Genomic DNA, 15,299 nt, shown 5'->3' with positions numbered 1-15,299 from the left:
GCAGACAGTGAAGAAGAGGTATCATTTAGGACCTGTAAAAGGATGTGGCTGCAATCTTTAAAACTGTTCACAAACTTAAAGCCATAGGTTCAGTGATGAAGCTGTTACTTACCTCAGAGACAAATACCAGAGCTGCACAGCACAGCAGTGATGTGCCATTCTACATAAATTTTCTGCCTTAGCCTGTAATAAACTGGGCACATGGAGTCCATTTATGTGAAAAGCCCTTTTTAAAATTCCAGTGCTTAGTTATCTACAATAGGTCTGAATATTGTGACTGTCACTGGCAGTGGTCAGCCAGGAAGTGCCATAGCTGTTGTTTGGTTTGAGAGTCATTATAAAAGATTCTTACAGGTAACTTAAAAGAAGTTGCATGATGTCTGAATTTATATGCCTGTAGGGCAAGTAAGTCGTTTGTTTGTTTGTTTTAGTGTTTTGGTTTTTGTTTGTTTGTTTGTTTGTTTGTTTTGGGGGGTGAGGGTGGGAAGTTGTTGTTTTTTGAGTGCTGCATGCAGACTTTATATTCTACATGTATTCAGATCTGCTTCAGGCACTCTTGGAAATCAAATCAGATTTAGAAATTGCAGGTGTTGTTCAATGTAATAATCAACATAACCTAGTATAATAAAGACAGGAATAACTAAGAGGCATTTGGTACAGAATATTTACAGTTGTGTTGAAATAGAAAATTGAGAGTTGCAGAAGAAACAATTTTATTGGGGAGAAGAGAGTGTATTGCTATTGTGTTTGACCAAAAATAGACCATGAAGCAAAGACGGAAGAAGGCTTGCAATTGTCATGGTACTCTAAGTTCATAAATGCATACTGTACATGTATAAACAAGGTAGGAATCTTGCATCATACATTAATGGGCATTACTCAGTACTGAAATTAAACTGGAAAATATAGACAATGCATGCAAATCTGAAGTTTAATAGGAGTTGCTGGAATAGGTAAAAAAAACCTTCCATATTTAGCAGTTTATATCCTCTTCTTGTCTCTGTATTTGAAATACGTTGTTGGATTTAAGTTAAACACAAAGAATCATAGAATATTCTGAGTTGGAAGGGCCTAACAATTATCATCAAGTCCAACTCTTGGCTTGATACAGGACTACCTAAAAATGAAGCCATATGTCTGAGAGCATGGTCCAAATCCTTTTTGAAATCTGGCAGGCTTGGTGCCATGACTGTGAGTATTGAATCAGACTATCCTGGAAGTCTGTGAAATGTTTCTCACTTAAACGTTCTAAAAAACTGACTCATCAGACATCTGCCTGAAGGGATTTAGCTGATTTTACTTTGGGCATAATCTGGATTAAGTGACCTGTCAGGTTTCCTTCCAGATGTGTTCTGTATTTACAATGAGAATAAATTCACTGAAGGGTAAACCATACCACTGAAGGTTTGCAAGTACAGAAAGTGTAATAGTTTAAGCTATTTTATTCAGGATGAATATAGTAAGGAGATGTATTGATGGCACACAAGGAAAATTAAAAAAAAAAAAAAAAAAAAAAAGTAAATTAGTAAAGCAAGTCTAAGTTTAGACATTCTTCCTAAAACCATGATGGTCTGTCTTAATGGTGTTCAGTGTCTTCTTTGATTTCTTTGTTGCATTTTGTGTTAATTAAAAGTCTTATCTGTGAGTTTATAAATTGTTTATATTTTCTCTTTTCCCTCTTCACTATCTGCATGTGCTTTCAGTATTGCAGTTTTGATTTTTATTACACAGTCACTGAAGCACTGTTTTAAAAGTGTGGATAAGGATTTAGTCAGATTTTGCAAATGTCTGGCCAGCTTGGTGAAAATAAATTATTGGTACTGAAGAAGTAAAATGCTGAACAGTTTTTGAGAGAGAGAGAGAGAATTGCAAATCACCTAAGAAATCAGATATGAAAAATATCTAGTAGCTTTATTACCAAGTGTCTCTTTTCCTTGGAAATAATAGATACAATACAGAAAGCAAACCAATGCTTGAAAGACCTTTTGAAATTCTTTTATGTGACTCTAGGCAAGTTGGTTGTGCAGACCTGCCTTTTCTTCTATGTATTTACTAAACATGCTGCCACAAAGAGGAGTGCCATGAAGATTGGGTGTGATTTCTTAGGGAGTTACTTGTAAATTAGGCTCAATCATAAATAAAATTAGTATTAGTATCTATTCTTTCTGTGCTTTATTATTTTAGAATGCATATTTCAGTGCATTAGAGGATTGTATGATTGATGTAAACACTCATTTTAACCTGTGTAATAACTCTTGGGTAATGTATTGCATACTAATATTCTTCAATGCAAAGCCATTGGCTGCATGCTTATGGGGAGTTAGCCTACAAAGGAAATTGATTTCTTATGTAAAGCTAATAAAGTCATTGTCAGAGTCCGATACTCTGTAACCAGGTTCTTTTAGATGCTCCACACATGTGGGTTGTAATGTTGAATATCAAATTTACTTAGATGAAGATAGCTTATGTTACATGAGGTTTCTGACTTAGCAGAGTCTTACAGAAAACACAACAAAAGTGTAACTTAGACTTTGTAAATTTTAACAATTGCAATACACTGTTCAGCTACAATACCAATGTGATTTCTGTTACCAATCTCTGTAATATGCTCACAGTCATGAAGCTGGTTGTCCCTGGTCTCTGGGAAGGATTAAGTGGGTTGATGGAAGCTCAAAACTTCTGCTATTTTCAAAAATATTTTGTTAATTGCTTAGTTTTTATATTCTATGTTGAGCTGAGCCACATACGCATTCCCTCCATGCTGGTCTGGCTATCTCAGAAATATCTCAGAGATATTCACTCTTTTGTAATTAACTTGGGGTGAAACATTTATACCACCAGTTCATCCAGTCAACTGGGATACAGTCAGTTGACCCACTCATCTGACAGAGCTGTTTATCTCAAACAAAGGCCCTGCTCTGGTCCCCTTTGTGGTGAAATACCCACATTGTTCTGTACTGTTCCAGTCAGACACTGCATCTCAGTATGAATTGTAGTGAATAACTGCTGACTAATTATAGGAAAGGGTCACTTCTCAGCTCTAGCTTGGTCTGTGAGGGCTCTGTCCCCAAGCCAACAGCTCATCACTGGAGCTCATGTCGACAAGCAGCAAAGTGTGAGCATTCATGCTCAGCAAGAGAGTTCTGATCCTCATTTTGTGTCACTGTCCTACTTTATTTCAGCCCTATCATGTGCTAGATAACTTGATACTCAAATGCAAAACATCTTGGAATGTTATTGTGGGCTTAAGAGAAATCAAAACTTGTATCATAGATAAACATTTTGCATTTTTCACCTATCCACTTTTTATTATTCAAAGATTACCTTGCCCCGCTGGGTTTTCATGTTAGTTTTGGTATTCAAAAGTTTGCAAGTTACACTGTTGTAATTCAGAATGCTGCATTTATTTTTCAGTCATCAGAGTATTCTGTGAAAAAAATTAAAAGTATTTTATAAATAAGGATATTGTGTCTTTAGGGTGTATTTCTAACAAAGGTAGCATTGAACTTGGAATTATTATGTGAATAAATGCAGTGATAAGACATTGTTTTTCTGCCCATAAACAGGAGTGATTGGAGAAATGTTCATTTTACAGGTGTAATTAACGCATGCAAACTGTATTCCCTATATATTGATAAATACAACTGACAGACTCTAAATTGATCAAATTAGTCTTCAATAACTTTGATAAGGGGATGTAGAGGCTTTTAAGAGCATAAATAATGTTTTTCCTGGGGAAAATGCTCTGAATTAGCATGTTAGTGTACTGTCAAACATTAGACATGAACATAATGTAAATGTTTTTATTAATGGGGAAAGATCTACAGCTTTACCTAGTGCTAATATTCAAATGTAATTTTTAATAAGGCTGTGATTGGTGTGGATGAATTCAGACCATCTTTGAATTGTATAAATGTCTCCAATCAAATGCCATTTGAATCTGCTCATCTATACCAAGTCTTCTGAACTGCAAATACGTACAGACAGAAACAGCTAAAGACTTTTGGATAAACAAGTCTGTTAAGTAGAGCTTTAGGTGGGCTTCCCAGGAATAAATGTAACACATGATCTTTTTGATGTTACAGAGAGGATATTTTCAAGTTTTACTTATTTTAGGAAAGATCTGTGGTTTTGTGTGCTGGTATCTATTCTATATGGTTACTTGTGCACAGGAGGGTTTTCCAGGCAATAAAGGACAAAGGTCACATAAGTTTTTGATGAAACATTAGATTCCTAGAGTATCTAATGTGGATTCCCAACATAGGATTGTATCTCACCATTTAAAATCATTGAAAAGCTCTTAGTTATGGCTTTTTTTTCTTTTTTTCTTTTTTTTTTTTTTTTTTTTTTTTCCATCCTTCAAATTGCTGTTGATTGTACTTACTGTTTTCTTTCTACTTTCTCCCTGATACCTATTACACATATTTTTAGTTGCAAATATATTTTTACCTTTAAGTAAATGAAGTATTTAGATCTATTAGTATTTAGTATCTAGAACTATTGTTGACTATTTAGAAGCTTCTTAGAGCATTATTTACTTCCTTGAATTTGTTTTTCCTACTGCAGTTTCTTTTTTCCCTCCTACCTCTAGCATATGAGAGAAGTATTTTATTTTGATTGCCTGGAGAACAAGTAATCTGCCTTCAGAAATGAAAGGCTCTGCAATGGAAATATAGGCTTACTTTCTCAGTACATGACGCAGTACTAACAGTATTTATTCAGGGCAGTATTTTGTCCTTGTTTCATGTAGACAGCTCTTAACAAAATATACTTGAATTTCACACACATTATTGTTGAATTAGAGCTCACAGAGAAGAGGGTAGATACTTTCTGAAGTAGGTGTCAAACAAAGTGTAATTACATTGGGTGCCCTTAGGTCCGAGCTGTTAAGATTCACTTGCTTGTAATGTATTTCACTTCTGCTGTGGTTCATGGTTTAGTGTTGTTAGCTAATGAATCTCATATAAATGTATTTTAGCAGTATTCATTCAGCTGCTGTACTATCAAGAGGAAATGTGTAGTAGTGGTTATTAAATTTCAACTTTCTTGCATTTCTGCTAATTGCATAATACTAATGATGTACAACTTTGCATAATATAAAAATCTCAAATTGTTTGCATCATTTGGTTTCATAAATTATTCAGTATTATGCGTAGTTTAGTATTGCTTGGCTTTGCTCAAAACCATTATAATTTCCTTATATTTAATTTACAGCTGTGGAACAACTATTTTCATTTGGCTGTGGCTTTTATTACCCAAGATTCACTGCAACTAGAAAACTTTTCTCATGCAAAATACAACAAAATCCAGAACAAGTAAGCAAAAATATATACTTCATCATATGTCTTTATTTTTTTTATTAAAATGATGATAAAGATCATGGTAAAGATACTTTTTTTTTTTTTTTTCTAGATATGGAGATATGAGACGTTTAATTGGCTTTGCTATCCGTGATATGTGGTACAAACTTGGTGAGTAGGCAAATGAACTTAATTACAACCGAATGCGTAACATATTGCATGTTTTGCTGAAAAATGTCTGATGTGAAATGTTTTTGTAAATATTTGTGGAATTTGACACTGTAAGATGTTTTCACTCTCGTGACTAAACTTGGTACTGACACGAGATACTGTCTGAGTATCATCTATTATTTATTACTACAAGAACTCCCAAACTTCTCTCAAATTTCAAAGATGGTTGGACTTTATTTTGCTGAAATTTAGAACCAAATAACTTTTCCCAGAGTAGGTTGCTCCTGATTCATGTTAAGTGTGTGTATCTTAAAGGTGGTCATGGCAAAAGTCTTTTTTGGTTGCTGAATATATAGTAAGTTCTTTGAAATTAAAATGTCAAACAATTAGAGCTCTTGTTACATCCCATCAAAGGGTCACCTTCATGAATACAAGGCAAGATTTAAACCGGTTGACTGGATGTGAAAGGGAAGGCATGATTTATCCTGAACAAAGTACCATAAGCAGAATATGAGGGATGTTAAAAACTGTGTTACTTAATTTATAGATGTTAAGGACCCACTAAGCAGATAACTGTATACAGGTGAACTGTGTTTTTACCTGGTAATCTTTCTGTATGCACATTTATTGAGGGCTCATCCATTTCAGTTGTTAGGCAAATAATAATAATGATAATAATAATCCTGATTTCCATTAAACAGGAAATTCTCTTTTGGCAAGAGGTTTAGGCTGATGAAGTATCCAGTTTATGATTTCCACCAAATGGGTAATAACACAACAGTTGAAGATATTACATAGGAAGTTGAAGATGCTGTTTCTGACTGATTTTTAGGATGAACTTGAACTTTATCTTCTCTCAGGCAGGCAGGGGAGATTTAACTTCCTGTTTTCTTGCAATAAATTTGTTATTGATTGTGCTAAGAACAGCAGTGCTAACAAGAAATATTCAAGATGCATTAAGGAAAAAATCTTTTGAAGACACTGTTTTAGAGAGTAAAAAATTATTCTGAAATTTATACCAGAATGGAATGTCCAGTCTAGTAGTGTCAGTGTTACCACGGATAGACAGCTCTTCAGGTTGGAGCATGTATACAGCTAATTTCATAAAGAAATCAGCATATGGCATTCGTGTGGGTAGTGCATTGTATGTTTTCCTTTTCCATATAATTTATTATTTTATTCATAAATACAGTATTGGGCAGTACACATATCAGTCTGCCTGATACACCATATTTGTTGCAAAGAAATGTTATTTCAAAACAAGGGGATATTAAAAAGAAAAAAAAAAGGCTTTTTCTATAGCTTTAATAAAAAGGAGTCTGCAATCTGAAAAGCAGTACAATGTCTTGAGTATAAACCATGCTGGAGGTTTACAGCAAGATTGATACAAATTGTCTTGTTCTTTGAGGCAGATGATCTTCCTTTGTCCATTTAAGTCGTTGTGATGTTTGAGATGTTACTCTTGATCTCTGAAAAGGAAATAACAGTTGCTGATGGCAGCATAGTCTTTCAAAAGATTTTTTTTTCCCTGTCCAGACAGTCATGTGCTAAGGTCTTTTTTTGTTTTTTTGTCTTTGAGTCTTGGTCAGGCAATGGATATTGCTATAATTTAGCTTAAGATTTCTGCTTTCTTTTTTTTTTTTTTTTTTTTTTTTTACTCATATAAGAGGATTTTGTTGGAGATTATTTTTACAGGTAAAGGAATGATACATGATGCATAATACATGAAGGATACATGATACATAATACATGAATTTCTGTGGTTTTCAAAATACCTGTTATTATAGGTCTTATAGGGTAGATATACCTACCCTATTAAAGTGATTCAGTTGTCATAAGATTTTTTTCTATCTTGACATTACTGATTGTACTAGGATTAGTAATAGTTTTTATCAACATGACTGGAAGAAAAAATAATGTTGCAAACTATTAAGTATTGACATCATTGTTCAGTTATGCTTAAAGTTACAACATCATGGCACCCATGTGAGGGAAGAATTAGGTTACTTTTATTTATGGAATAAGTCCAGTCATATCTTTTTGTGAGAATATTTGAATATTTTAATTTCCTTATAAGCTTCAGGCAGATATTCTGAGACAGGTCATTGGATTTTGATGGTGGTCTAATCCATCTCTCTCTCTTTTTTTTTTTTCTTTTTTTTTTAACATTATGTGGCATTCCATTCGAAGCTCTCTTGCTGAGAGAATTTGAAGGATTCCTAGTTTATTATTATTATTATTATTATTACTTTCTACTCAAATAATTTAAAAGAGAATGTTTACCGGTAAAAAAACAAAACGTTCATACAAAATCTCAACTCAGCTGGCATACGTTTATATTTCTGGCATTGAATTCTGGCATCTTGGAATGAGGGTATATTTATTAATTTTTTTTTTATCTTTTGAAAAGGGGTACAGATGAAGTTCTGAAGTTCTGAGGCTGTTATTACCATACGCAGTTGAAAAAAAAAATGCTTTAAATGATTGCATGCCTTTAAATGTTTTTTTCCTAAACATTTTTTCCCTCTCCTCTCAAATATCTAATGTGTAATTTTATTTTAGGCCAGAATAAAATTTGCTTTATTCCGGGGATGGTTGGACCCATCCTGGAAATGACACTTATTCCAGAGGTTGAACTACGAAAAGCCACAATCCCAATTTTCTTTGACATGATGCTGTGTGAATATCAAAGGACAGGAGAATTCAAAAAGGTAATTACAAATTTAATATATATATATTTTTAAATGTCACATAGTCAGTTTATATCTGGCAAATATTTGTTGTGTGGGTTTCTCTGTTTTGAAAAAGTAAAATTCAAAATATTGAGAACAAAAGAAAGAGCTCTTGCACAAGCCAGTTTAGGCTTTCCAAAGTGGATTAGTTGGAATTGAGAAAAACTTCTTTCATAATGACAACAATAAGGCACTAGACAAGAGCCCAGAGAGTTTAGAGAATCTTCATCAGAAATTTCAAAATTTTACTGAAGAATGTCCTGAGTGGCAAGACATTACATTGAAGTCAGTCCGTTGTTAAATAATGGGTAGAATTAAATGATTTCCAGGGGTCCCTTCTCGTTTAAATTTTTCATGATTCCTGTTTGGAACATAGATCTTTACAAAACAAAATTTTAAATTCTTAATAAGGAGTGTCTTGACAGAAGTTTCAGTGAGTAGTTTTAAATGAATTGCACATTAATAGATTTTCAAATAAACTTTTTAAAATACGTACTTTGTGAAAAATAACCCCTGTGAAGATCTGACATTCCAAAAATGTTTTCTAAAGGAGTTTTAGGGGAAAAAAAAAAAAAAAAAAAAAAAAAGAATATTTAAAAAGTATTTTAAAATCACAAATATTGCATATTTTTGATAGAAAAGAAATAGGATGGTGGAATAGGGCACTTGGGAGCATGGTCTAGATCTCTTTCCACTGCTTAATATGTGCATTTGGACAGTTAGCATCTGTCAGTTTCTCTCCTAGCTGACTTTTCCATTCTCTGCAGACTCTTTGGGCATGGATTTCTTTTTTTTTTTTTCTTTTTTTTTTTCTTTTCTGAGTTTGCACACTGCCTTTCACAGTAAATTTTAACTTGGAGCTTCAGGCTCCGTAGTTGCACAAATAATGAATTCAGAACAATCCGTGTAACAGTAAGCGACAAACAAAAAGTCGTAATTTTGGACATTCGTAGGAAAGTAGATATAAACACGTCACTTATACCAAGCTAATGTTTAATACTCTAAATCATGTGGGGCATTTCTGTGTCAGTTAAGTGTGGAACAAACCAGCAGATGGAATTGCATTTTGGTCTGTATTCCAGAGTGCAAAGCTTTTGATTCAGGGCCAAGATTAAAAACTACTTTGCATTTCTGCATCTGTTCCATACATGTCCTAATAGTTCTGTATTTGACTTCTCAAAAATATTTTACTGCTTCTTGCCTTATACTTCATCTCTTGGGACGGATGTAGAGGTTTGTACAGACCAAAAATCATGGAAACTTATCAGTCAAACTGACTGATTAGCAAGAACAATAGTTTAAGAGCCTGGCAGATGCTAGATACTTAAATCGCTCCTAATGCTGATATAAATAAGTTTCAAGTGACAATTCTTCAGTGCTGAGGAACAGGAGCATTCATTTTAGTAGTGTAAGAATAGTTTTATCAGATGACACTAAAATGATTTCATAATGTAACTGTGGAGTGTCATTGGATTATGACCTGTTTCAGATTTAGTTGGTCAAGAATTGTGGTACTTATTCTCTCCACTATATTGATGAGGTAGTTAAGATCAATTTCTCTAAAATTTCTGCTGTATGATGAAGTTCAGTTAAAACAAAATTGTGTTGAAGTTTTTTTGCTGATGAGAGAGAGGAGAAAAAAACAGACATCTTTACTCGTAGTCTATACTGGCAGTGGAACTAGAGTTTGTCTGCTATCTGCCACATCATTTAATAAGCTTTCCCCAAAATATTGATTTCATTAGTTGTGGTACTGTGCTGAGATGTGTGTGGCAGCACTCTTTTCTGTGTGTATGTATGTGTTAGGTTGGTACTAGCTCAAGAGACTGTGTCCTGTTTTATGTATACAGTATATGTGTGTTTATTGATCAGACTCTTTCCAAAAAGTTCACAACAAATGAGGTAAAGATATAAAGTTATTTAAACTTATCAGTAGTTTCATTTATTTTCACTCTTTTCAGAAAATAATTAATCCCAGAGAAAGCAAAATTCCACATCTGGTTATCTCAAGAATGGCATACTACTCTCTCTCCCTCCTCCATCTCTCCCTCCTTCTGTCTCTCTCTTCCTCTCTCTCTCTCTCTCATTAAATTAAGTATATGTGTAGACGTATGGCATGCCAAGGCATTTTCTTCTCAATCCTTCTTGGTTTCGTAATTTCTGTTCACCCAAATTTATTTAATATATTATTTAAGCTTGCAGTTTTACTTTTAAAGATGTAGGGAGGGAGAAATTAATATCTAATTGTAGGCATCCAGGCACTGTCTGTCATTAGATCAGAGAGTCTTAGAAAGGTGATTTATTCAGCTTGTATTAGGTGTCAGTGGATAGAATTAGTCCTTCAGGTACATCATCTCTTTTATGTACAAAGGGAAGTTAGTTGCCTATTGGTTGGACACATGATGTTAAAAGAATTCCATCCTCCAAATTATTTTTACCCATCTTTCCTTGATAGACCAGGTTGTACAGCTCATCAAGACTTCCCAAAGCAAGGCACATCATAAAGCAAACTACATCTATTCTATCTAACTGATAATTTGAGGCTAGAAGCTAAAAGAAGCTTACTTAAAAAAAAAAAAAAAAAAAAAAAAAAAAAAAAAAAAAAGCAGGGGGGCAAAATTGCTCTTTTTGGAGTAAGTGAAATTATCATTGAAATAAATGTGGATTCAAGTTATGTTACGGATTTTAACTTGGCTTAGGAAAGATTAATTCATCTGTGTTTATATTTCTGTTCAAATAAATCATTCTGTTTGTGTTTGGTATTTTCACTTTAATACCTTCCTTGGTTTCTACCAATTGCTGAAGCCATCTGGGTAAGTATTCTGTAATTACTTTCCTTCCTGATCTTGGTTGAAAAGAGCAAATAATGCTGACCAATTGACCAATGATGTGTACTTGGGCTTACGTACTTTTTGATAGGTTTATTGGATAAGTGTTTATTCTTAGCAACATGGCATGCTGAAATCATGTAATTTTCTGAGATAAAATCTGTGAAATGTTAATAAATTAGTGAACGTGTTTTCAACAAGCTCCTCTGATGTGTGCTTTATAATTGCTTTAAATACCCATATTTCTTATTCTAGTTTCTTGATATTTTATTACATGCAAGGATTTCAGATGGATGTGAGATCATTCCACTATCAGAAACCAAGTTTAGATGGCTTGGTGCTTCAGATAGATCTATGTAGAAAAAATGGAGATGTTGTGTAGTTGATTTGGAAGTGTGTTCAAAGCTGCAGGAATTTCTTTGGTCTACAAGGTAGATAAGAGGTGGTTTTAAAACCTAGTTAATACCAGTTACAAGTAGGCACACTACTTAAGTTAGAAGAGAAATATCCCTTTATGGCACAGGTTCATTAAAATTTTCTCCTACATTTCTGCCAGCTTTTTTATTTATTTTGGTTCAAGAAACAAGCTGCTTTTTTTTTTTTTTCTTTTTTTTTTTTTTTCTTCTCCTTTACTCCAGCTTGTTGAGAAACTGCAGGAAAAATGCTTAGAAAGAGGTTTTTGTTCAGGTCCCGAATCTGTGAAATTATTGCCTCTTACAGCAGTCATCAATACCCTGCCTGCTGAATAAGTACTAGGAAAGATTTAAAGGTGGATAATTTTTAACCAGTGCTTGACTTGCACTGTATTCACGTGTTTCTGCATTACTGCAGTAAGTCCACAGACATGAGCTCTACAAAATGACGGGATTGGATGTTTTGTGTTAATACTGCCTTGTCCTCAAACTGCTGTGTATCTGCATTACCCATACTAACAGACAAATAGGCACTAGCACATCCAAATGAATTCTGAGCCCTTTAAACTACTTTTTCAGCCTGGACCAGCCAAACAAATTTTCTTTCTGTGCTGTTTCTTTATACCTCTGCTATATTTCAATGATAGTTCTTTATTTTCTCGTATTGGTATGGTATGTACTGTTTCTCTGGCAATCTTTAATTTGGATTCTAATTACAGAAAAGAGCTACTATTAGAGTAGCAAAACCTCCAAATGACAGAGAGAACAAAGAATTGTTCTGGATCATGACATATTAGCTCTCCTAGCAAACCAGAATTCTTTATGGCCTCTCAAGAATAAATAAGATTCCCTCTTATTTGATACACCTATTTAAAAAAAAATGCAGAAAGAGTACTAATGTAGTAATACTTTTCTACTTAAATCAGATTAAATCAGAAAATCAGAATAGGATACTGCTGTTTCCAGTAAACATTTTTCAATTTTCTCTGAAAAACTTATGATAAGTAATTCTCTTAAGTAAGCCTCTGAGATCTGAAGTCATTAACTATTTTGGAAAGCATTGTCTCCTTTTCAGTGTGCCACAGAGATTAAATATTTGCTGCAAACTTTGTTGAAATATTGGATGGCTATGTGGTGCTCAGTTCTACTGGAGTTAGTTCTATACTGCTATTAACATTTCTATTTGTCATATGCGTAGTATGCGTGTTTGGTTTGCATACATTCACATTCAGCAATGACCTTTTTTATATGTAAGCATCTCACTGATAAAAATTAGAAATATATATCCTGTTTTCCCCTTCCTCTACTTTCTTCATTCAGACTTCCACACTATTTTAACTATTTCATAAAACAGTGCATTTAAAATGATGATATTCATATTTTCGTGGTTACTTTTGTAAGTACATTACTTTTGTACTCAGTCATCTCAAAATATGCTACATGTGGTGCTGAGTTGGCAAAGTTGTCTGTCAGTGGCATTATATAGCATGTACTACACAGCATGTATCCAAGTTCTTGTGTTATCACATCAACTCCTTGTGAAGTGTTCAAATATTTCTATTTAAAGCACATCTATCAGTTGCTGCATTGGGTACTGTATGCACAATTTTGGATTCACATGTTTGCAGCTGTGACTTTGTTGGTTTTCTTTGGTCTGATAAATATGTAGTGGTTGAAATTGCTCCTTCCCCCACACTACCCTTAGCGAAAAAGGAGTGTAGCCTAATTTTCTGTTCTTCATTTTTTGCTTTTTGTGTAATGAATGTAGAAGTCAGGCTACTCAAGACATTCTTTCAAAGCTCCTTGAGAGAAGCAACAACCAGTCTTCTGTCCCCACAGCAGTTTGCAGAATCAGGATGACCCAGCAGATCTCAGGCTGGATGCATGGCTTCTTGCTGTCATTTTGATGAATACAGGTTGAGTAATCCTGCTAGTTCTACGGTCTCAGTATGGGATTATATTGTGAGGAAAGGAAACCTGAGAATTTTTTACAGTAAATAGGTAGTGAGCATGTAATACTTTTTCATTAGCTTTAAAATAAATGTGAATAGAATGGATTTTCTTATGTTGCCCTCAGGGGCAGTTCTAAGGATGTTCCAGTAGAGATTTTTACATATTATGTAGCTTATATGTCTCTTTCTTTTTTTAAGGTGTTATTTTAACATTTTCTTACATCTTGATTTTAAGGGCAAAATCACTTGATTGGATTATTTTCTGAAATAAATGATCTTTGCTATTAGCTGGTCCCATTCAACCGAATCTCAGGACACAAAAAATGAAGGACACATAATATTATGGAGAAAAAACTGGGAATACTTGGCCATCATGATTGCTAAACCTTGGGCTTAGCTACTTTGGCAAGAATTGAATGTTTTGATGATGATATATTTAAGTGAGGAAAAATATCTAGCATTGTGGTCATCTGATAGCATCACATGTAAAACATTATAGCATTTCTCTCTACCATGAAAAGCTGCCAGTTCTCTTAAGGGATGATCTGGATCCTCATCTGTCAAAGCTTTCAATTACACTGAAATACTGGGACAAAACAGAATTATTTATATGCCAAAAATCTTGTTCTTGAATAATTTTCTGTGTCAGCACAGTAGTGACTTCTCTGACACAATGCTTTTTTTTTATCTCTTTATCCACATAGAGCAATAGAGATTGATTTCAACATAGCTCTAATTTTGTAATTTTTTGTTTGTCTGTTTTTCTGTGCGTCTTGATGGGTTAATGTCTTGTCTAGAACTTTGTGGTAGATTTTTCTCATTTTTCTTGAAAATGCTATGTGAAAGGACACCAAAGGCTTCTTATATCCGAGGCTAAATTTTACTAGAACGCAAAAATTTCTTTAGTACCAAGAGAAGCCTTTTTCAGATGTGCTTTCTGCTTCAAATGAGCTCATGGCTTCTCTCAAATATCTTCTAATCTGTGCTCTTCTGCATTCTTGTCTTTCCTGTGCTACATCTTTAGAAGAAATTTCACATCTGAGCTTGCATGTTTACTCTCAGAGCACTAGCTATCTTTGTTTTTTTATCTCTAGTTGACTCATAGGGCAATAGAACAGACAATGTAAATGAGCAGTCTTCCTTTCTGCTGTCTTAACACACTGTATTTAACAATACAACATGTACAATACCTACACAAAATATTAGAAACAAAAAAATGAATATAATATTTGCCAGATCTAAGTAATCTATTCATACGATATTCAAAAATTTTAGGTAAAATATGGGGATGTGGAATGAGACGTGGTGACTGTGTCAAGATCAAAAACAGACAATCAAAGCCACATCAAGTTTTTAGGAGTGTTTCAAAAACATTATAAATTTTTTATTCTCCAGTTGTGCAATTCCTTTACAAATCTATATCAAGTTGATTTCTCATATTATACCGGAACATACAATTAGTTGGATAAGAACAAGGAATGACTTAGCTGCAGTAAGACGTTGAGATCCATCTATTGCACTTCCTTTCAGAGGGCATACCCAAATGAAATGGCAGTGTAGTGAATTGGTATATGCAGTGCTGAAAGTACAGCCTATGAATCAAGGTGATGAATCTTGAAATGTTTTTATAAATTCTCAGGCTTGAATATAACAAGCCAAAAAGATGTCAAAGAATGAAGAGTCAAAGAAAAGTCAGAAAAGGGGCTTAGAAGCAATGAAGGTATTCAGTGAAGGCTAAGCACAGAACAAGGTCAAACCAACTTAGGTAACCAGAGAGTATAAAAGGTATTCCCTTTGTAGTTAGAGCCAGTTAGAAATTGGTTAATAGAAGAATGGTTCTGCCTTGAAGGGGATTTCCTTTGGTGATATAGTTATTATTTGTGCTGGGTTTCCAGCATGAAGG

At 33.9% G+C, this 15,299-nt stretch overlaps 1 protein-coding gene across 1 annotated transcript in view; it reads left to right on the top strand.

Moving 5' to 3' along the window:
* DOCK2 (dedicator of cytokinesis 2) overlaps nt 1-15,299 on the top strand; it is a 192,208-nt gene that overhangs the window by 140,535 nt on the left and 36,374 nt on the right. Inside the window, exons 31-33 of the mRNA XM_084535549.1 lie at nt 5,215-5,315; nt 5,413-5,471; nt 8,034-8,182. Coding sequence (XP_084391675.1) covers nt 5,215-5,315; nt 5,413-5,471; nt 8,034-8,182 — 309 coding nt within the window. The remainder of the gene's footprint in view (nt 1-5,214; nt 5,316-5,412; nt 5,472-8,033; nt 8,183-15,299) is intronic.

This window comes from Aythya ferina (assembly GCF_964211825.1).
Source record: "Aythya ferina genome assembly, chromosome: 14".
Taxonomy (NCBI): Eukaryota; Metazoa; Chordata; class Aves; order Anseriformes; family Anatidae; genus Aythya; species Aythya ferina.
Note: the sequence above shows the minus strand (reverse complement) of the source record. Positions and strands in the feature narration are given on the sequence as shown.